Genomic DNA, 21,664 nt, shown 5'->3' with positions numbered 1-21,664 from the left:
TCAAAACATTCAGATTGTCTTCGAATGGATTTAAAAAAAAAAAAATACAAGAAGCCATTTATTTTCATAGAGAAATTCAAAACCGTATCAGCCAATGAACTAGTCTTATTGAATTAAAATTAAAAATTAAGCTAATTTTGAAATTTTAATTATTTTTTTAATAAGATAATTATGCGGCAGAATATATAGGGAGGATGCTATAAATAAATAAGGTTGGAAATAAATGAATATATTAAATGAGGTATTTTAAAAAGTTAAATTTAATTATTTTACAGTGAATATATGCCATTAGTTTTAATAAAAAAGGTGGAGAGAGAATATTTTTCTTCCAGAAATACCCATAGTCATTCATCAAAGATGCAATATTTTCAATTCCATGATTAAAACACAACCGTTCTACTTATCAATAACATAATTAACATATATAAAAAATGAGATTTTAAAGAAAATACACTATATCACCGTCGTAGGGTGACCAGTCTTCAGTTCAAACCGAAAAAATTAATCTAATCGAATTGATTTAAAAATTTGATTCGATTTTTTATATTAAAATTAAAATATTTTAATTAAATTTTAAAATATTAAAAATAAAGAGTAAAAAATAAAAAAATTAATAAAAATCGAAACTGATCAAACCGAAACGAATCGAACCGAATCAGAACTGTTCGATTCGATTCGATTTCTGATCAAAATCGGTTCGGTTCGGTTTTCATAAACACTAAAATTTTGGTTTTCGATTTATTCGGTTCGATTCGATTTTGAATCAAACTGACCGAATGCTCACCCCTAATTATTAGGGATTTATCTGCAAACATTGAGAAAATAAACACACTCAATAGCACAATTGAGATAAATTGATCAAAACAAGAAAATTAGGCAACACTCATATTCCTATATTGCAGCCAATGACAAATCAACAATATGAAATCATCAAGAGAAAGTCTCAATAAAAAAGAAAACAATATTGCTCATTGATAAAATAAATTTTAAAAAAGAGAGATGTTGGAGGTGTGTTGTGAGAGAGAAGTTATGGATTTAGAGTTTTTATAGGTTAATTGAGTTATTTATATAAATTTTTAAAAGTATTTTCACTAATTTTTTGGTTATTAATGGTTTTAAAGAATAGAATGACGAACTAATAAAATCTTTTAAATGTGATAAATGTTTTAATATATTTTTAAAAATTTAAAAATTAAGTAGTGATTTTTTCAATAATTTTTTCTATACAATATATATTAATAAAAGGTTATGATATCTCGATTAGGCAAAACGATTCTAAGAGAGTGAATGAACTAAATTTTATCAATATGAAGCAGTAAATGAGAGTAATAAACGAGACTAATAAAACTGGATATCATCTTTGCAAATAGTATATTCGAAAGATGAAAAAGATGATCATTATTTCCATACTATAAGAGTATATATATTTGGGGTTATATATAAATAGAATAATTGTATTTTTAACAGGTTTTTAAGATAATTTATTAAAAGTGAACTATTAATTCATTAATAATACGCCTATTAAATACATATTCTTTTTTATTCACAAAAATATTTCACACATTTAAATTTTTACACAAATAATAAAAATAATCGAACTCTTATATCGTGAAATAATGAAATAAAGCGTGTTAATATCCGATCGGATTTTCGACTAATCCTACATAATAGAGGCTGGTCAAGTAAAACAAATTATGAGTCAGTGAACAAAGAACGGGGAACAGGTCATCATACATATATATATATATATATATAAGCTGTCGATTTATGAAGGTAATTAGCATGTGTGATTAGCTTGGGATTGGTCTAAAGCTAGTGTTAAAGAGGTAGTCGGCTATTAATTATAAGATAATTATGGAATGGTCTTAATTTATTTATTTATATTCAACAAATAAATTCCTTCATCACGTATACCTATTTTATTTTATTCTTTTTAATTTTATAGGTCAAATTCTAACATGTCTTACAAATAAAAAATTTTAAAATTAAAAAATTAATAAAGATTCCATGGTGGGATCTTAATTAATTGATTAATTTTATTCACAATCTTATGCTATGAATATCATTAAAATTACTGTAAATTACTAAATAGAAAATATGTCAATAATATAAAAATATATATATGTTAAAAAAATTTAAATTAATTACTTTTTAACAATATATAAATTAAATAGTAATTTTTCATAAATATACACGATTTTACAAAATGTTTATATAGAGAATAGTATGTAATTATATTAAAGTTGAAATTATTAAAAAATCAATTTCATTGATAATTTGTGTAATAGAAGTTCATAAATGCTTTGAACATGGTGATGGATTTGAGAAGAAGCATAGAAATTTATTTATATGAGTTGACAATTTGAAGATCAGATCCCGAGGTTCTTTTCTTCTTGGATTCTCATATTCCTTTGGATGAAGACGATGTCATAACTAATTTATTTTTATCTTAATTATTTTTTATTATTATCATTTTACTAATTCTTTTTGTTCATAATCGCCAAAATGAATCTGGTTTTACCATATATATTTTTATAATATGGAGGCTTTGTGGTGAAATTACAATTTTGCTCCATCTAATTATAGTCTTTTATATACATGTCCATAAATATATACAAGAGGTTTGAATTAATTTATATAAATTACAATATAAATAATTGTATGTTTGATTTTTTTTTTATAAATAATTTTATGTTTAATTAAATTAGAGAAATAGAGTGCAAAATAAATTATAATATATGATGTTCTGATATTCAGAAAAAATAGGGTTTATAAGTGTGTGTTAAAATATAGTCTGAGGGATCACATATTCCACTGTATTTCTTTTTTACTTTGTCATCCAATAATGCATAACCGCCATCTTATTACAGTGCTATATATTTTTGTTATGCAAATTCGTCTGTCTGTCTATGCTCATTAGACAGTCATTTAATTTCTCTCTGGTGCGCGTACTAATAGGGTCGTAGCGTAGCCGGACCTGCTCTCCTACTCTCCATCATATCAGACGAGTTAGACTCTCTTCTAACGGGTCTAAGTCTTGAATTAGTCCGGTCTGCTTCAGTTGTGGACCGGATGATACGATCTATTTAATAGATTCTATTGGATTTTGAGCCTATTTCTTTTTTTAGGAACTGGTCTCAGTTCGAATGCCAAAGACGGTTATCGATATCAAATATATTTTTTAATATTCACCTTAGATAATTATTTGAATTTTTTTTTTAATCAAAGATAATTATTTGAATTTATCATTTAATATTGGTTATTTACATGAAATCACAGATGTATTGTAAAATTACTTGAGTTATAGGGATTTAATAGTCATTTTAGACCTTTATAACGAATCATGGGGATACCTAGTTGCCTAATTCAGTAAAGTATTTATTAAAGTGCTTATTGATTAAGTAATTGAGATTAATTACTAAGTAGCCAATTAAAGTCAAAGCTTAGATGCTCCTTAGTGTTTCTAATTAATAATACTTCATTGAGACGAGGGAATTGACTTTGGTACCTCAAAAGCAGCATTCACAGAGAAAACAAAAAAGAAAAGAAAAGAAAATGGATATCAATCTTTCCCTGAAAATAGATACCGAAGAAGAAGAAGTTGAAGAAAATGGTGAAGAAGAGAAGATGGATTTGCAAGAAACAAATGATAATGAAGCAACAGCTACAGGAGAAGAAGTAGCAGATGATTCTTCTGTAGAATTATCCTTGCAAGATAACTCCAACACAGAAGAGGTATCTGTATGTATAGAATCATGTTCATCAGTTCATCTGCATGCATGCTTATAATTTCATTAATGAAGCTAAGCTATATGAATATGTCTGCCAGTTATCAGCTCTGCAAATGCAGATGAATAGAATGAAAGAGGAGAACAAAGTCTTGAGAAGAGTTGTAGAACAAACCATGAAAGATTACTATGATCTTCAAATGAAATTTGCAGTCATCCAGCAAAATACCCACAACGTAATTAATTAATCTCCTTGATTTTAATTATCATCCTTTTCTTTTCATATTCACAGATTAATTAATTCTTACATGATGAGATTCTCTTCATTTAATTCTAGATCAATATTTAATTAATTTCTTTATATAGAATGACAAGAAAGCTCTTCAAGAACCCAAAGGATCAGTTCCAGAATTTTTGGACGCTAATCCTGGAGGAAAAGATTTAGGATTGTCATTGAGACTGCAAACTGATCATCATCAAGAAAGAGAGGAAGGTTATAAAGAAGAAATCAACAAGAAAGAAAATGGAAACGACGCGTCTTTGCCAAATCATAATAAGCTTCAAAGAACTGATCATCACCTGGCTGGAATCAGTAGCCATGCTGCTGCGGCTTCTCTACACAACAGAAAAGCTAGGGTTTCAGTTAGGGCTAGATGCCAAACAGCAACAGTAAGTCAAATTTATCATATGATCTTAGCATTACTGATTAATATATTCCATTTTAATTATACCCTTTTGGAAATTCCATAATTAGATAATAATTTTAACTTTTTTTATTATAGATGAACGATGGCTGTCAATGGAGAAAATATGGCCAGAAAATTGCCAAAGGCAATCCATGCCCTAGAGCTTATTATCGTTGTACAGTAGCTTCAGGATGCCCAGTGAGAAAACAGGTTGATTAATTACTCTAAATCTTGAGATAATCACAGTTTAATTATTATTTTTAATCACTACTCTTTTTCTGGGTTTGTTTTTATAGGTGCAAAGATGCTTAGAGGACATGTCAATTCTTATAACAACTTATGAAGGAACTCATAATCATCCACTTCCTGTTGGTGCAACAGCCATGGCATCAACTGCTTCGGCTGCTGCTTCCTTCATGTTAATGAATTCAAGCAATTACTCTCTAGCTAATGGGGTTCATAATTTCACCCAGTCATCATCACTCCCATACAGTAGAGCCACCTCTCATCACATATTTTATCCTTATTCATCGCCTTTCAGAAGCATAAACCCTAATGATCCTTCTAAAGGGATTGTTCTTGATCTTACACATGGCACAAGCTCATCATCGTCAGCATCAGCATCACATCCTTTCGGACATCCCTTGTCTTCATGGATGCAAAACAAGCCATCAAGTCACCAAACTAATCGGAGAGGTGAAAAGAAAGACAAATCAGTAGCTGAAAATGTTACTACTTCTATTGCATCTGATCCAAAATTTAGGGTTGCGGTTGCTGCTGCTATCACATCTCTCATCAATAAAGAAAAGGGTACTCCTCTTTCTATGGGGCTTCCAATTAGAAATTCATCACCTTGAAGATCTCTCAAGTGGCAATCCAATTAGAAATTCATTACCTTCAAGTTATAAAGAATCTATATAAGATCAATAAATTCTTCACAAACATCAATTACGGTACACAAAAATTATGTAAACTATCTCTTTACTTCTCTTTCTTGGAGTTGTTTAGTCTTATGCGTGAACATTGCAGGAAGCCATGAATATTCATCACAAAATAGGCATTAAATTATTAAATTGTTAATAATATTTTATTTTAAGTTAATTTTTAAAGCAAGTGGATAAAATATAATTGTATAGTTAAATTAATAATTTTAGAGGTAGAGCCGTATTCGATTGAAATTGAAAAAGTCGACCAAATCGAATTAATTTGAAAATTCAGTTTAATTTTTTATTTATTTCGGTTTGGTTTAATTTTTAATTTTAAGATTTCCGGTTATTTCAATTCGGTTTGATTTTGATAAAAAAAATAAAAAAAATTGAATCGATCAGTGATAATATATAATATATTACTTTGAATAATATAGAGAAATTAAATTATATTAAAATTAAAATATTTTAATTAAATTTTAAAATATTAAAAATAAAATATAAAAAATAAAAAATTATTAAAAATTTAAATCGATCAAACTGAATGAATCAAATTGAATCAAACTGATTCGATTCAATTCAATTTAATTTAATTTTTATAAATACTAAATTTTTAATTTTTAATTTATTCGACGCTATTTTAAATCAAATTCACCTCGAATAAATTATTAAACTCTCCATTAAAGTTTTTAAAAAATGGAGTGCATTTACTAGCTTCATTGAAGTCTGAACATGACAATGTATAAATGCTGCCTATATACTGTCATGTTTGCAGTACAAGATGTATTAATATCCAACAACCTTTCTCAATTAATTGGAATTTTATATGCTATTGTAATATTAAATAACAGAAATAAAATATTTTTTAAAAATTAAATTTAACTAAAATTAAAATGTTCAACTATTTATCAATTATAATTAAACTAATTGAAGTAAAATAAAAATATATATTATAATTTTTTATTTATAAATTTTGGTGAAAATAATTATTATAGATATAATATTATTAATAGTATAATATAAATAAACATTTTATTAAGAAAATTATAATTAGTATATTAATTCATAAAAATTTAATTATTAAATAAAAAATTACTGAACGATAATTAAAATCAAAATTTTGCAAATAATTAATAATAATAAAATCAAAGCAAATATTAAAAAATCATAATAGATTTTATAATTAATTATATTTTATTAGTCAAGTATTTACCCTCTAAGAAATTTTCTAAAAGTAAATATGTACTGATCTGATGTATTAATTTAATTGTCAAATAAAAAATAATAATTAAAAAACTAAAATTTTTAAAAAGTATTAATTGATAACTAAATCAAATATTTTTTTATTAAAATAATCGAATGCACATCCTTAAATATTTTCCAAAAACTTATTCTGTAATTATTTTTTTTAAAGTCCAATTTAGATAAAATAAATTATTTTATAGGCCCATTGCGGGACGCTACATTGCAGCTCGTCCTTGTAAACAAAACTATCGATGATGGGCTTAGATTAAGGATGTCTACAATTTTTATTTTGTAAATCAAATCGAATTATGTAAAATTTTCTCTAATCTGAAATGTGCAGATGACTATCTGTTGTCAGAAAATAAAATTTTATAAAATTTTATAAAATTTTAATTTAATTATTTTTTTATAATAAAAATATTATTTTAATAAAATTTAGATTTTTATATAATTTTAGAAAAATAAAAGTTAAATTTAAATTAAATCTAATTTATTTTAAAAAATAACTCGAGGGAAGAGAGCGGCTAAAACCCTTAAGAAAGTGCATTACCAACGGTTAAGCTGAGGAGTAAGGGAGGAATCCGCTTGAGGTGAGGCTTTGATTTGCTAGTTGGTGAGACAATAGCTAACCAAGGTGATGATAAGCTGGTCTAAGAGGATGATCAGCCATACTGGGACTGAAACATGTCCCAAAATCCTACGAAAGGCCACAGTGAATATTTTTTGCAAAAGTCTGGAGCAATGCTAGATGAAGGTAGAAGGCCTACGAATCATAAATTTCTTTTCCTAGAGAAAAAGTAATAACTGTATCTGTATTTGGAAAATAAGTATCGGTTAATTTTATGCCAATAGCCGCAGTAATACAGAGGATGATTAGCGCAAGCTTTTTAAGTCAGTCCATCAAATTTTAGGACTCAACCCGCTGAGGTGACATATTTATAGGGGCTACTATAAAAAATTTAGATCATACCTAACTTATTCTAAAAGTTAGTCCAAGGAGGAGAAATGTTTAAAAGTCTTATAAATGATATAATATCTCTATCCCTATCGATATTGGATCTCCCATAAATATATCATGCTTCAAATGTGGGAAGTGTGTTGAATTTCACATTAATTTGAGATAAGAATAATGTGTAGCTGTCTTAAGTACTCTCTTTTTAAATTAGTTTTTGAGTGAGTTATATTTAATCCAAATTTAATAACGAATTACACTAAATAAGAAATTAGAGTTTATCCACGGAATTTAGAATTGCCTCAAGTGAACATGGCTTAAGCTAATTTAGCCCCTCCTCACTTTTTATTTTCTTCATTTAACAAGAAAAAAAAATCAATATAAAAATGAGATTATCCACTAAAATCAACAATTTTGGATGAAGTTATAAATTGAAATGAGTCACATGTAGATCAATTAAATTATTGATTAAATTATAAAAAATAGTTAATAAAATAAATTATTTATCTAAAATTATCATGAAGTCTCAATATATTATTCTAAATTACTCGATTAAATTTTTAAATTTTTTTATCAAATAAATTCTTATCCACTTTTAATATTATTTAATTCATTTAATTTTAATTATTTATTTTATTTTATCTCTCTCATTTTCTATTTTTTCAATCCAAAAAATTTATTTTTTACTTTTAAAATTTCAACTCCAATGTCTAAATTTTTTTAAAAAAAATATTCATTCATTATGTAATTTAATTTTATATACAATTTTTATTATTAAGAAGTAATTATCTCACTTAATAAATAATTTTAATTATATAATTTATTAAGTTATTTAAATTTAGATAAATAAATTTTAAATTTTTATAAATAAAAGTGTTTTATGATTAATATTTTATTAATTAATGAGTTTCATGAACTATTTAAATTTAAAAAATAATTTAATTTTAAAAATATAAATTTAATGAGTAATAGATTAAATAATTTAAATTTAAAAAAATAAAATAAAAATATTATTTTTATAATTGATGAATTAAATAATTTAATTTTAAAAAATAAGATTTATAATAAATATTATATTAAATTATTATATTATTTTAATAATAGTATTATTATGAATTTATATTAATAAAAAAAATTTATAATAAATATTATTAAAAATAATAAAAAATTAAATAAATTATAATTTAATTATAATGTTTTATTATTTTTTATAAATTTTTTAAATATATATTTATTTTATATATTTATTTTCATTGATCATTTATTAAAATGAAACTCCCTAAATAAATTTTCTGAATCACTGTCTCTACGCAAGTAAAACTCTCTATATTCAGGGGTCTGAATCGCTAAAGATCGAGTATTTCGGGTCAAGAATTCATTTATTGTGATTTCTCAAGATGACAGCGTGGCTTCTCTGTTGTTGACTTCATCGCAGTAAACTAGTAAACTAATGAAAATATGATAAATATATAAATAATGAGTTAATTCTAAAAATATAATAATTAATTATTTTATTTATCCTTCTCAAATAATATGTCTTGTTTAAATAATATAATTTATTTATTAACATATTTTATTTAATATGTATAAAAATAAATATTATTACTTGCAATACGAGTCAAATAATATTATTGGAGATTATACTAAGAATATATTAAATAAAAATTATTAATTACATTTTTATTTAAATAAAAATAAAATAAATATATTTTTCTGGCCTGCAGATAAAATAGCAAAATTCACTGATAAAATATATATTTTGTTTATAATTTCTTTGAAGGTAAGGAAAGACTATACATAAAAGGAATAAAATAACATGTGGTCGCTTATACTTAGGATCCGTCTTTGGCATTCTAAATTCAAGTCGCCCTTTATGTTGTACCATGGAATCACGTGTTCTTCAAAACCACTTTATTTGAATAAATACAATAATCATTCACTAATTTTTTTCCAGCAATTATATTGCTAGGGTCAGCATATCAGTCGAAACCGAAAAATTAAAATAAATCGATCGATTTCAGTTAACAGTTCGGTTAATTAAATAATTAGTTTAATTCGATTAATATTTTTCAGATTATTCGATTTTCAGTTCGATTCAATTTAAATTTATTAAATAATTAACTAACCGAATTAAACGATTTTATTATATATTATTATATTAACTCTTACTCAATCTAATAAGCCGTCTAAATCCAATCTTTTTTCTCTCCTTCCTTACCCAATCCAATCATCAATTTAAGTTTAAACGTGTTAAATTTATAAATTTCAATTTTGATATAACCGAACTGAATTGATTTTTATCGATTTGATTCGATTATATTTTACTAATTAATTTGGTTCAATTTCTAATATTTTTAAAATTTAATTTTTAATTTTTTTAATTCGATTTAATTCGAGTTTTATTGCATTTCGTTTTTTTTTTCAAGATATGAACTTTATTGATAGTAATGAGTTGGAGGCTTAAGGCATCCTTGCACACTAAAAATTAAGAGTTAAAATATATATATATATATATATATATATATTAATACAAAAGAAAATTCAAACTCTAACTCAACACAAATCACAAATCTTAAAACACATAAAATAAATCCTAAAAAAATAGTAAACTTTAAGATCTGGAAAAAAATTTGATCCATATCTCAAATCCGATACCAAAAACAAGTAGAGGTGGCCACTCTCCTTCATGTAAAAGTTCTGATAGCATCGCGGGCAATATCTACGACGAGAAAACCCAAACGAAAGGCCAAAAGTCATCCACACTAGATAAAGCATAGGAAGATTTCTCCTAGTTAAATGAAAATAACAACCAAACTTTCACACCTTTAAAGAAAATAGGGCCATTCATAAAATACATATGCAATGTCGGAGATAGAGATGGCCGGTGGACTTCTTCAATCAACTCTGAAAGGCCACCACACTTAAGCCAAGAGTTGAAAATCCCATATGACGAAAGCCCCGCAATGAGAAGTAGAGAAACTCTAAGAGTCTCATTTAGCACAAGTCATAGAAAGCTTTAGATTTTCAATACATCAACAAGAAAAAAAGAAAGAAAAAGTCGGAGAAAGGGAAAATGACAACCAATTAAACTAAACCTCTCTTATTAAAACAACACTGTATATACAACTCCACTTGGCAATTGAGCGACAAACTCATAGTTAGGTGGAGAGAGGATCTCTCCTCCTATGAGGAAAAAAACTGATGGAACTCGAAATCAACAAGTTTAAAATTCATAGAGAAAATAATCTCTCTTCCGATGAAGAGAGTAGTAACAGTAAAATTTACTATAATAAGTTTATTAATTATTATTGAGTCTACCTTTACCTTATTCTAAGAGTTCTGCGAAAATTTTAACAACAAATATAATGATGTTGAGAGGAAGATGTTAGCTCAAGTTTCATGGCAAGCTCCACCTCAAAGTTTTTACAAAATAAATTTTGATACTGTTGTTTCTACAAAGGATTATAGAATGATAAATGAAAAATTATCCATTCAACAGATATCTGATCCAGGACTACTGGAGGCATTAGCTTGTAGGGAGACAGTGAGTTTGGTTGCTTCTAAAGATGGCTTAGAATTATCATCGAGCGCAACTATTTAAATCTTATTAATTGTCTTAAGAAATCTCAATTTCATTGCCCTATCATCATAGCTAATATTCTCAACGACATTAAGAAGCTAGCCAATTTCTCGGACTTCATTTCTTTAGATCATACTAGAAGGAATAGGAGCAAGATGACACACCTCATAGCCAATTATTTACTAAATATAAAAATTTTAAAAATATTTAAAAAAAAAAATTCATTCATTTAAATTCTCTCAAAATTATCAATATAGATAATGATCTTTTAATATAATTTAAAAGTAAAAAAATCGTATATTTTATGAATATTTTAGTAATTTTTATATAATTAATAAAAAAATCTTATATTTAACAGAATTGAAATATAAAATTAAGCTGTTAAATTGTAAAAATAAAAGAATATACGTATTAACTTTAACATCAATCATTGAATTTTTTTTTTTACTTAATAATAACATTTAAAAATTGAATTGATAAACAGTAAAAAGAAAAAACAAATTTTCTTCACAAAATAATAATAATAAAAGTTATTATTATTATTTATTCGTCAAGCAAAGTCACTCGCTCACTGTTTCTCGTTAGACTCTCTTCTGCTCTCCTTTTCCCTTCTCTCTCCACCGCTTCAAAAGCAGAGCAACAACTACTGTAGAGAGAACAAAATCAAGGACCACAAAGAAGACGGAAGAGAGAAAAGAAGGGGGGAGAGGGAAGAAAAACAATTTCATAGCCGGTGGAAACCAATCCCTCGAAATGCCGCCACCAACACAATCGACCCCTAGCCTGAACGGTGACCACAGACCGCCACGCCCACCGCAGAGTTTAAACACCCATCACCACCACCAACACCAACATCATCCTTACTACCCATCAACGTCTTCTTCCAACTCAGCCTCCCTTAAAGGCTGCTGTTGTTGCCTCTTCCTCCTCTTCTCCTTCCTCGCTCTCCTTGTCCTCGCCATTTTCCTCATCATCATTCTTGCCGTCAAGCCTAAGAAACCTCAGTTCGATCTTCAACAAGTTGGAGTCCAGTACATGGGCATCTCCGCTTCCAACACCGCTTCGTTTGACCCCACCACCGTCGCCACTGGTCCCACCACCGCTTCACTCTCTTTAACCATCCACATGCTATTCACCGCCGTTAATCCTAACAAGGTTGGCATCAAGTATGGAGAGTCCCGGTTCACTGTTATGTACCATGGGATTCCTTTGGGGAAGGCTTCGGTTCCTGGGTTTTACCAGGAGGCTCATAGCGAGCGACAGGTAGAGGCCACCATCTCCGTTGATCGCTATAGCTTGCTGCAGGCAAATGCTGCTGAGTTGATTAGGGATGCCTCGTTGAATGATAGAGTGGAGCTTCGGGTTCTGGGTGAAGTTGGTGCTAAGATCCGTGTTCTAGGCTTCGATTCCCCTGGAGTCCAGGTAAGCCATTTTTAGCAATTTACTTCTTCTTCCTTTTATCTTTCATTAACTTTTGTTTCTTCTTCTTAATTTTTTACTTATGGTTTCCAATCTGGGCCTGTCTCTCATTAATATAACATTGCTCATTTCTAAATTTGGCTTGTTTCTGAATTTTTTGGATGTTTTATTTTCTAGGCATAAGATTTTAGTTGCTTACTAATTTTTTGCTACTGGGTTCCTTTCTAGGCATAAGATTTTGAGCATTATCTTACTGAGTTTGAATTCTTCCAGTTCCCCAGCAACGCTTGGGGTGTGTTCTTACTTCTTCCCATTTCAATTGTCGACATTCTGCACTAAATTTCTCCTGAGTATCTGAATTTGGGTCTTCGTGGTTTTGAAGTTTCTATTTCACACTATTCTATTCAGTTCTTGTGCTTTCTAATTTTATATTCAAATTTCTCCTCGTCTTCGATTCTTTGTTCATTTTCTTTTTTCCTTTAGAAATGGGTTTTTGGTGTCTGTCCAGTTTTTTCCAGTTAGCGGCTGTCGTAGTGGCCCGGTGGTCGGTCGGCGATGTATCAGTATCAGCGAAAACCCACCACTTTCTGTCCCGCTCTTGCTTAGGCCTTTTTCTGTTGCTAACGTACGCTACCCATCTTTTACTGTCAGCTAACGTGCACAGAATTTGGTTTGTATCACTTGTATTATTGTTCAGTGGAAGGGCATGTTTTTTTCTCGGATACTTTCTTTCTTAGAAGGGATATTCTTGCTCAGTTGCCCTCTATGTTTGGCCTATTTATATATCTAATCCCTTTGGACACAACTTTTCTTTGCTGTAGTGCCCTTTGCTTTTTTGTGCACTTGCGTTGATGGCCCTTATGGGCTTTCTTTTTTAGTCCCTTTTCTTTCAAGAAATTACCAGTCTTTTCAGTGTTTTGAAAAGCATTAAAAAAATAATAAAGTTGCCTAGAGCAAACAATTCTTTAACTTTAGTGTTGATTGCCGCTAATTGGTAATTACCAGCAAAATTCCTTTCTTTTCAAGCGCTTTCTTGAGATGCACCAATAGTGTTTGACGAAATGTGCGATGATATTTCCTTCTATATATTTTTTGACAATGGCTGGTGCGCGTGACGTTCACTCTCTTGGAAACCTATCCTATACCCTCATGTCATTTATTCCTCTTGGCTAATGTGTCTACTTCTGTGTGCATTTTGACTTTGGGATAAGGTTGTTCTTGATTCTTTCATATCTATATGCTAGCAAGAAAATTTAAATTATTAAGCAAGAACTTGCCAAGTTCCCTACCATTTTGTTTGAAATAAAAAATTTCACTAGAATTTAATTGATATTTTTTAATTATTTTCTTATTCGAAATGAAATAATTCACTTTTTTAGCTTATAAAATTTTCATTTAAAAAAAATTAAAAATCTTGTATGATTTTGTAAGAATTCATTTAAATTCTTTTTTTACAAAATGTGAATCAAACCAAACGAAGGGATTGTGTATTCACAATCATATGAGAGAAGAGAATGCTTATGGTCCTGCCTAATACTTCTAGCAACTATTAGGTACTCCAGCTACTCTATGTGAGGACCATCTGAAATTTTGGAAGGTTGGAATCATAGTTCTACCATTGCATTGCCCAGTGCCCAAAAGGTTTTGGGATTCACAATAACAAACTTATTCTAACAATGTGAAATAGCAAATGAGAATGGTTTGTTCTGTGGTAACCAATGTCAAACTGCATTCCTCATATTTAGCCTTTAGGGTAGAAAAGGTTTTGTTCTGGTTCCTAACATGTGAATTGGCGACTTATGGGGCCCCTAGTGGGGGTTATATGATGGGATCCAATGTAAGGTGTTGGAATTTTTTTCTCTTATATTTTGTGGGTGATCTTGTATTTAGGCATTTGGGCATCATCCATTAATTGCTTAGATTCTTACTTAATCCTGCATGCTCCTTCATATTAATGGTTCAATATACGTTAGGTGGAGATCTATTAGCTGCTAAGAAAGACTGCTTATGGACAGTAGAGTTTCCGAACTCAGAATTCCCACTTGGAGTTATGAGAACAAAGGGTAATGCTAAAATTTGTAGATCTCTTTGGGGGCCTGATTTCAAATTTGTAGCTTGCTTCAAATTGTAGGAATCTAGAAATGGGCATTTGATGTAGCTTCAGGACTAGGCAGGCATAGAGGCTCTGCTGATGCCAATCATTTTTCAGTAATGTCACTGTCCACAGTAACAGTTAGAAAAAAAAATGTCTCTGCAATGGGGCATGTCAGATGAGAATTCATATTTTTCAACATCATTATGCAGGCCATAATTGGCGCGTGGATAGTACTCGCTTGAAAAGTTGCATATTCATCAACTTTCTTTTTGACAAATTAAGCAAAACCAAGAATTCAACTTGTTGCTTCATTAGCATTAGTGCTCTGGCATTGCTCTCAATAGTTGCTTTATGATTATATATAAGTTTTGTATAAATTTAATATAAATATTTAAAAGCATATGATTATGGTTTTTGGATGAACAGGTATCTGTGAATTGTGCAATAGTGATAAGTCCAAGGAAGCAGTCTCTTACTTACAAGCAGTGTGGATTTGATGGATTAAGCGTCTGACTAAGAAGAACATGGCCAACAGCAGAATGCAAAGATGAAGAAGAAAAAGAAAATTAATTTTCTTTGTTCTGTTCTCTAATTTAATTTTTCTCTCTCTCTCAAGAGTTTAGTAAGTGAGAGTGGAGAAAAGCAAAAGATAAAAAAAAGCTAGAAAATAGAAAGCAAGTTAAGACTGCAGAGACCCATATCCTCACATCGATGAATGGAGTTAAATGGAACGCAAAGATGGGTGATAAAAGAGAAATGGGGATATTCTAATGGGAAATCAGAAAAAAAAAGGGGTTTTCCCAAGATTTTGCATTTTTTTAATGTTGTTTACTTCACTTGGAAGGAAAAAAGAAAAAAGAAATGAAAAAACAAAAGCTGATTGCGTGTAAAGTGTAATTCTCATGTAATGCCATCCACACCCAATTAGCTTATCTCATTCTTTTCTTTTCTTAAATGTGGTGCGTTGGAATGTCTAGCACTTCTTATCCTCTACAAAATTTGCAGGATTTTGCATATTTTTTCTCCTTGTGGAAAAAGTTTTTCTCTTTTTTAGTTTATTTTTTGCATGGATCTTGTTCATCACATGCATATCCACCAACTATTTTTATAATGGAACTTCTTTATTGCGATAAATGTTAATCCAACAAGATTGTTTCATTTATTCAAGTTTTCTCTCTCTCTCTCTCTCTATATATATATATATATATTAAGAAAGCATAGGTATTAACTTGTTAAAAATGACCCGGAATCAAGCATCATGTCTCGTTGGCCAACCAAGTTAGGCTGCCTAGGCGCAGTTGAATATTGATAGTTGCTGATTTAGTTCCAAAATGGCGATGGGGCCGCTGAAGAGGTATACCACCCTGGCACCCTCTACCATTGTTAAATTGACAATTAATAAGTTGCTCTCTGATTTAGCTTGCTTGTTGCTGTTGGGCCATTCTTCTTAGTGTGCGTTTGGATTTGGACTTTTTATGGGTTGAGTTTTGTATTTTGTGGCTCATGAGCTTCTACATACGGTCCTTCGACTCTAAAAGAAGTTTGTGGGCTAGTGGTCTGAGCCCTTCAAGTGATGCTTCCTAGAATAGCGTTGAGTAATTACATATTTCCATGCTATATTACTTGCCACATTCTTTTTTATGTTCAATGCGATTTATATTTAAAAAGAATATATTTTAATAGGCAAGTAACTAAAATGTTATACCAAAAAAAAAAAAACTCTATGTGCGAATTCTTTGCGAGAGTCTTATTTTATTGAATTTAAAAAGATAGCTTTTGTAAAAATATAAAAAAAAATACAATATATCATGCAATTGATAAATAACAATTAAACAGCCATTTGGTTAAAAATTTTAACAATTTGATGCATTTTCTTTTATTTCCTAAGAATGTATTTATTAATTATTATGAGGTCCATGGTGGGCTATGGGGCCTGGCCCAATGTTGAGATCATCATGAGCTTTATAATCAGTTAATATAAAAAAAAATAATGATGGAAAGCGAAAAAAAAAAAATCAAGGAAGGCCCAGGAATCCGCCACGTAAACCCTAACGATCTGATCCATCCTCTGACTATAAATACCCAAATTAAAAACCCGCCACTCGTGTGATTTTCCCACTGCAAAAATCTCAAAAACGAAAAAGCCGAAAGCTCCACAGATAAGACAGCCAACGCCGGTACTCAACTCTTTTCAGAAACCCTCGATCTCTGATTTTTTACTCCCCTTGTTTCGTTCGTTTTCTGCTTGTTTCGCGAGAAAAACTCTTTGGAAATGTACAGAATCGAGTGTTTTTCACAAGGTTTTATATTGTCTTCTCGGTGTCCAAGCAGGATGAGCTGATTTTTTTTTTATTTTTTGTTTTTTATTGGCAATTTTTGCAGATAGAATGGATCGATACCAGAAAGTAGAGAAGCCAAAGGCGGAGACAGCTATCAACGAGAACGAATTGAGGATTACTGCTCAAGGGAGGATGAGAAATTACATTTCATACGCTCTTTCTCTTCTTCAGGTTTTCGTTTTCGTTCACTCTTGACTTGGTTTTTTGCTTTCTGTTTAAACACTGTCGTAGCTAAAGTAGCTTTGTTGTTTCGTTTTGCTGTTTTAACTATTCTTTACACTAGTAATTTTGCCTAGTTAAAATCTTTTCAGTCAATGGGCCTGATTCCTGCGCCATTTTCTACTTGGACAATATGTGTTTGTCTTTGTATGAGTTTAGTCTGATATATGTTACTCCTTTATATAATTATTTATATATTTTTATTATAGTTTTTGGTAGAATACAACAAATGCGATTACATCATAGTTTTTCAGGTGGTAGTTAGGGGAAGAGGCTGTTGTCTTAGTTAGCTGTGCTCACGTTTTTATCATGCGTGTGATATGTTTATGCACGTATACACATTAGTATATATTTGTATACGTATATATGTATTACGTGCGGGGGTGGATGTAAATGTCAATGACTTCATTGTCCTTTCATTTTTTTATTTAGTGTTTATATTGCATCAAATTAATGTGTTTTTCAGTTATTGAGTTGTATTTGAATGTCTTGTTCTATATTCCTACAGGACAAAGGCACTGATGAGGTTGTCCTGAAAGCCACAGGTAGAGCTATCAACAAAACTGTGATGATTGCTGAATTACTAAAGGTCTGTATTTGATTTTACAATAAATGTATAAAATTTTTTTTGGTTGTTGGATGTCTTGTGTGCCATAGCAATATTTATGTGGAAAAATCTTCTTGAAATGGAGCAATTTCTCGTTCCAATGATGTGAGTTATGATATTTTACGAAAAAATTTAGCAATTGTCAGGCAAAATACGTGGTGATACATTTTGTAATATACAATACCTACTTCATTTATATTTTTTTCGTATCTCTCACATGTTATGTGGTACTGCACCACTTGCAGAGACGAATTGTTGGTCTTCATCAAATCACATCAATTGGATCTATTGATATAACTGACACATGGGAACCCTTAGAAGAGGGCCTACTTCCGTGAGTATCAGAAATTCTTCATCTACGTAGTTGTTTATGCTGAAATATTATTATTACAATAATTCTTATAACTGGTGCTTATCTACTTGTTGCAGCCTAGAAACCACCCGCCATGTTTCAGTTATCACGATTACCCTGTCTAGGAAGGAGCTTAACCTGTCTTCTATTGGGTAAATAGCAAAACTAAATATCCATGTTATGATCATGTTTGTATGATGAATAAATGTTGGATTTTGGAGATAATATATTCTTATAGAGGCAAATTCAGATCAAATTTAATCTTATAAATAGGTTCATATTCAATGTGATTGGAGAGTAAGGTTTAGTTTTATAATTTATATTCAAATTGATTAGAGAGTAAAGTTTAGTTTTATTTTCTATATTTTATAACTTGTATCAGTAAGAGGAGAATAGCTTACCTCCACTGAGTCTCTTTTTCTTTTTGGTGATAAAATTTGTCTGTGTGAACCTTGGTATCTGTTTGCAAGCCTTTTTCAGTTTGTGTTTTTGAGTGGTTTGTCTATGGGAACTAATTTAGTCCCAATTGGCTCCTGGGTGGGGCCAAAAGGCATAATCATTTTCTCTATTTGAACTGATTTTTATTCTTGCGTTCCCATTTCCTCTTAATCTCACCTTACTTTTAGAAATCTTAAAGTCTTTGGGGGATACTTATTATTTTTACCACATGCTTTCTGGCTTCCTCTCCCCTCCCCCCCCACAATCTACAGCATGCTTTATTGAGCTTTTTTTTTCCCCTTCACCTTTAAATGACAGATATCAGCCCCCAATCCCTGCTGATCAAGTAAAGTCATTAGCTGAATATGATGATGAGCGAGGTAAGCTCACACTTCTTGTTGGTACTTGGTCATGCCCTTTTTCAGCACTCTTGCATATGCATTTCTCCATTCACAATCTGGAGCTTAAGTTTATATTTTGGTGCTGCTATTAATTGGCATGCAAAGGGTCATAGTGGTTGAGGCAGAAATAGAGCATAGATTATTGTTTAATATTGGTATTAAATCTCATTATCTTTTAGAAAATATTATGTTTTGTGTACGTGCAATGTAATCTCATTGTTTGAACTTGCAACGTAATGTTCACAGTAATGTAAGTCTCTGTGAAAATAGCACAAGTCAACTGCTCATAACCATAAAAGGGTAGGACTGAGATCAGGGTGGAGCTGAGATTTTATTCTGGGGTGCATGGAGATCTTTTGCTACGAGTGATGTATAGATGATAAAAATTAATGGTCAAACTTGCACTACCTGATTGCAGATACCTCTAGGAGGAGAATGAAATTTAAGCTGCTGTAAAAGAGGATTTGTAGATGACTAAAATCAGCATGTCCTAAAATATGTCAACCTAAAGAAATCAGCATGTCTTAAAAGATCTCAACCTAAAGAAGTAATGACTAATTGATAATATGGCATCATCTCTCTGATTACTCTGCAGCATTATAGTCATTGAGTTAGCTATGACAAGAATTTTAGGTTGTAGCTGCATCAGACACATGCCACTGTATCACTTCTGAACTTGATCTATTAATGTTGTGAAAAGTTGCATCATCCTGGTTATTTTTTTCTTCAGCAGGTAATATCAATGGTGTAGCAGAGCACAGCAATGGGGGTTGGGATGGTGGTCGAGGATATGGCGGTAGAGGTCGAGGTCGTGGAAGAGGGCGTGGTTTCCGTGGCCGTGGAAGAGGTTATGGTGGTGGAAATATGAAGCAGGAGTCGGGCTATTATAATGGTTATGGTGGACCAACAGAAGCGTTTGCTCAAACCCGTGGTAAGTTCCTTTCAATTTTTTATCCTTTGCAGTTCATCTTTCATGTTATTGCTTGGTTTACAGTTGCCTTACACATGCTAATAATCATTTGTGTCGAAAGAAAAAAAATTATTTGAGGACACTGGACACATTTAAGGTGTTACACATGCATGATTTAGTCCCTCCTAGTCTCCTTGACATTACAAACCACATGATTACTGTGGGACAGAGCTCATGAGCTGAGAATGAAAACAATTTTCAAACACCTGCTCTATAACTCTCAAAACTGATCTATTTCTTTTGGTTTCCATTTTTTTATAGGTAGTACTTGCGAGAAGTTAGTACTTCTGTTTGTTAATTATGTTTTAGTTCTTTAAAAAAACAGCTTTATTTTATTTATGTTTTTTTGTTGAGGGGGCTGAGGGACCCATCAAGGCTCAATCTTTAAAAGAATTTGAAAACAAATTGTGTTTTATTAATAAGGTAAAAAGTCATTATAAGGTAGTTAAATTACACAAATGCTGAAAAAAATTACTGGGTCTTTTCTTTTAATTGATGAGTTGAAGAGTCCATTGGAAAGTGGCTTATTCAATGGTTTATGCATGGGCTTCTTTGCACTGCAGGTCGCGGGCGTGGTAGGGGAAGGCCTCGTGGTCGTGGTCAAGGTGTTAGAACTGGTGGGCCAGTGCAAGCAGCTGCATGACTGGGAGTGCGAGGCATTTGAGGTAAAACATAAGTTTCCAGCGTGAAGGGATGGATTGGATGCCTGATCTGCAATTTAACTTTTCAGCAAATGGAGTGAAAAATTTGTTGAGTTTTGAGACTGGAAATTGTTTCTGTAAGGTGCATTTTTGTAGGTAGGTACAGTTATTTGCATTTATCAATTAGTCACTAGTAACAGAAGTAGTGTTACTTCGCCATGTTAGTGTTGTACAATTTGCAACTCCTAATTTTTTCCCTATAAATAACAGAGCAGTGCATTCATTCAATTTTATAGTTTGCATTGGTCTGTAACCTCTCCAATCTTCTCTTTGGTTGCTAGTCAATTTCCGAGAAACCTTCAGGTGGTTACTAGAAAAGAGTTCAGATGAATCCTTACAAAATTTTTTATCTGTATTTGAATTATAAGATTTGAATGTGATAAAATATATAATTTGTTCAAATGATCAGAGTAATGAATATATCTTAAGCTTAATGTATCACATTTAAATGTGGATTTCAAATGATTTATAAAATAGTGTCGTTTCAAATTCACTTTAAAATAATTTGAAATTATCTGTGGGAATTAAGTTTAAATCTTTGCTTTCATGTATACTATTAAGTTAACAAAGAATTTATAATAAAAGAGGATTGTTAAAAAAAAAATTCTAATTGAATTGGATTTGAAATCTTTGATTCTAGAGACAAGTATGTGCCGATGATAACTTTGAAGGATAGTTTCTGCATTTGGACGAAACATCTGTTGCTTGTCTTGCTATCAAATTCTTCAACAAGATGGACAATTGCATGATCCATTGGGGCATGGTTTTAGTTTTATTATTATTATTATTATTATTATTTTTACTTAAATATAGCTGTTAAAATATTTTAAATTTTCATTTGTTTAAAGGATAAAAAAGCACCGTTTTATTTACTGAATTGATTTGATATTTTACAGTTCGAGTCATTTTCATTTACGTCGATTTAGATTACTATTGTTTGATTTTACTTTTGAATTAATTGATTCACTATTACATACATCAAACCTAATTGTCGTAATAAATATTT

General features: G+C 30.3%; 3 protein-coding genes across 5 annotated transcripts; all 3 read left to right on the top strand.

Moving 5' to 3' along the window:
• Positions 1 to 3,527: 3,527 nt before the first annotated feature.
• On the top strand, positions 3,528 to 5,362 carry LOC110618414 (probable WRKY transcription factor 9). Its single transcript, XM_021761541.2, has 5 exons — positions 3,528 to 3,735; positions 3,830 to 3,964; positions 4,095 to 4,397; positions 4,511 to 4,624; positions 4,711 to 5,362. The coding sequence occupies exons 1-5, from the start codon at positions 3,556 to 3,558 to the stop codon at positions 5,269 to 5,271; spliced, it is 1,293 nt and encodes a 430-aa protein (XP_021617233.1). The 5' UTR covers positions 3,528 to 3,555; the 3' UTR covers positions 5,272 to 5,362.
• A 6,319-nt stretch (positions 5,363 to 11,681) lies between these two features.
• Positions 11,682 to 15,563, top strand: LOC110618622. The gene is made up of 2 exons (XM_021761795.2): positions 11,682 to 12,539; positions 15,058 to 15,563. The coding sequence occupies exons 1-2, from the start codon at positions 11,871 to 11,873 to the stop codon at positions 15,142 to 15,144; spliced, it is 756 nt and encodes a 251-aa protein (XP_021617487.1). The 5' UTR covers positions 11,682 to 11,870; the 3' UTR covers positions 15,145 to 15,563.
• Positions 15,564 to 16,708: 1,145 nt separating this feature from the next.
• LOC110618480 (glycine-rich RNA-binding protein 1) lies at positions 16,709 to 20,886 on the top strand. 3 transcript variants are annotated; one of them, XM_021761617.2, is made up of 8 exons: positions 16,709 to 16,808; positions 17,014 to 17,141; positions 17,698 to 17,778; positions 18,042 to 18,130; positions 18,226 to 18,300; positions 18,905 to 18,966; positions 19,721 to 19,918; positions 20,521 to 20,886. In XM_021761617.2, the coding sequence occupies exons 2-8, from the start codon at positions 17,019 to 17,021 to the stop codon at positions 20,598 to 20,600; spliced, it is 708 nt and encodes a 235-aa protein (XP_021617309.1). In that variant the 5' UTR covers positions 16,709 to 16,808; positions 17,014 to 17,018; the 3' UTR covers positions 20,601 to 20,886. The 3 variants fall into 3 exon arrangements, with proteins under 3 accessions (XP_021617309.1, XP_021617307.1, XP_021617308.1); XM_021761615.2 differs by having other exon boundaries at positions 19,718 to 19,918; XM_021761616.2 differs by having other exon boundaries at positions 16,743 to 16,905; positions 19,718 to 19,918.
• Positions 20,887 to 21,664: the final 778 nt, after the last annotated feature.

The sequence above is a fragment of the Manihot esculenta genome, chromosome 7, assembly GCF_001659605.2.
Source record: "Manihot esculenta cultivar AM560-2 chromosome 7, M.esculenta_v8, whole genome shotgun sequence".
Taxonomy (NCBI): domain Eukaryota; kingdom Viridiplantae; phylum Streptophyta; class Magnoliopsida; order Malpighiales; family Euphorbiaceae; genus Manihot; species Manihot esculenta.
The sequence above is the reverse complement of the archived record's forward strand: the minus strand, read 5'-3'. Positions and strand labels throughout refer to the sequence as shown.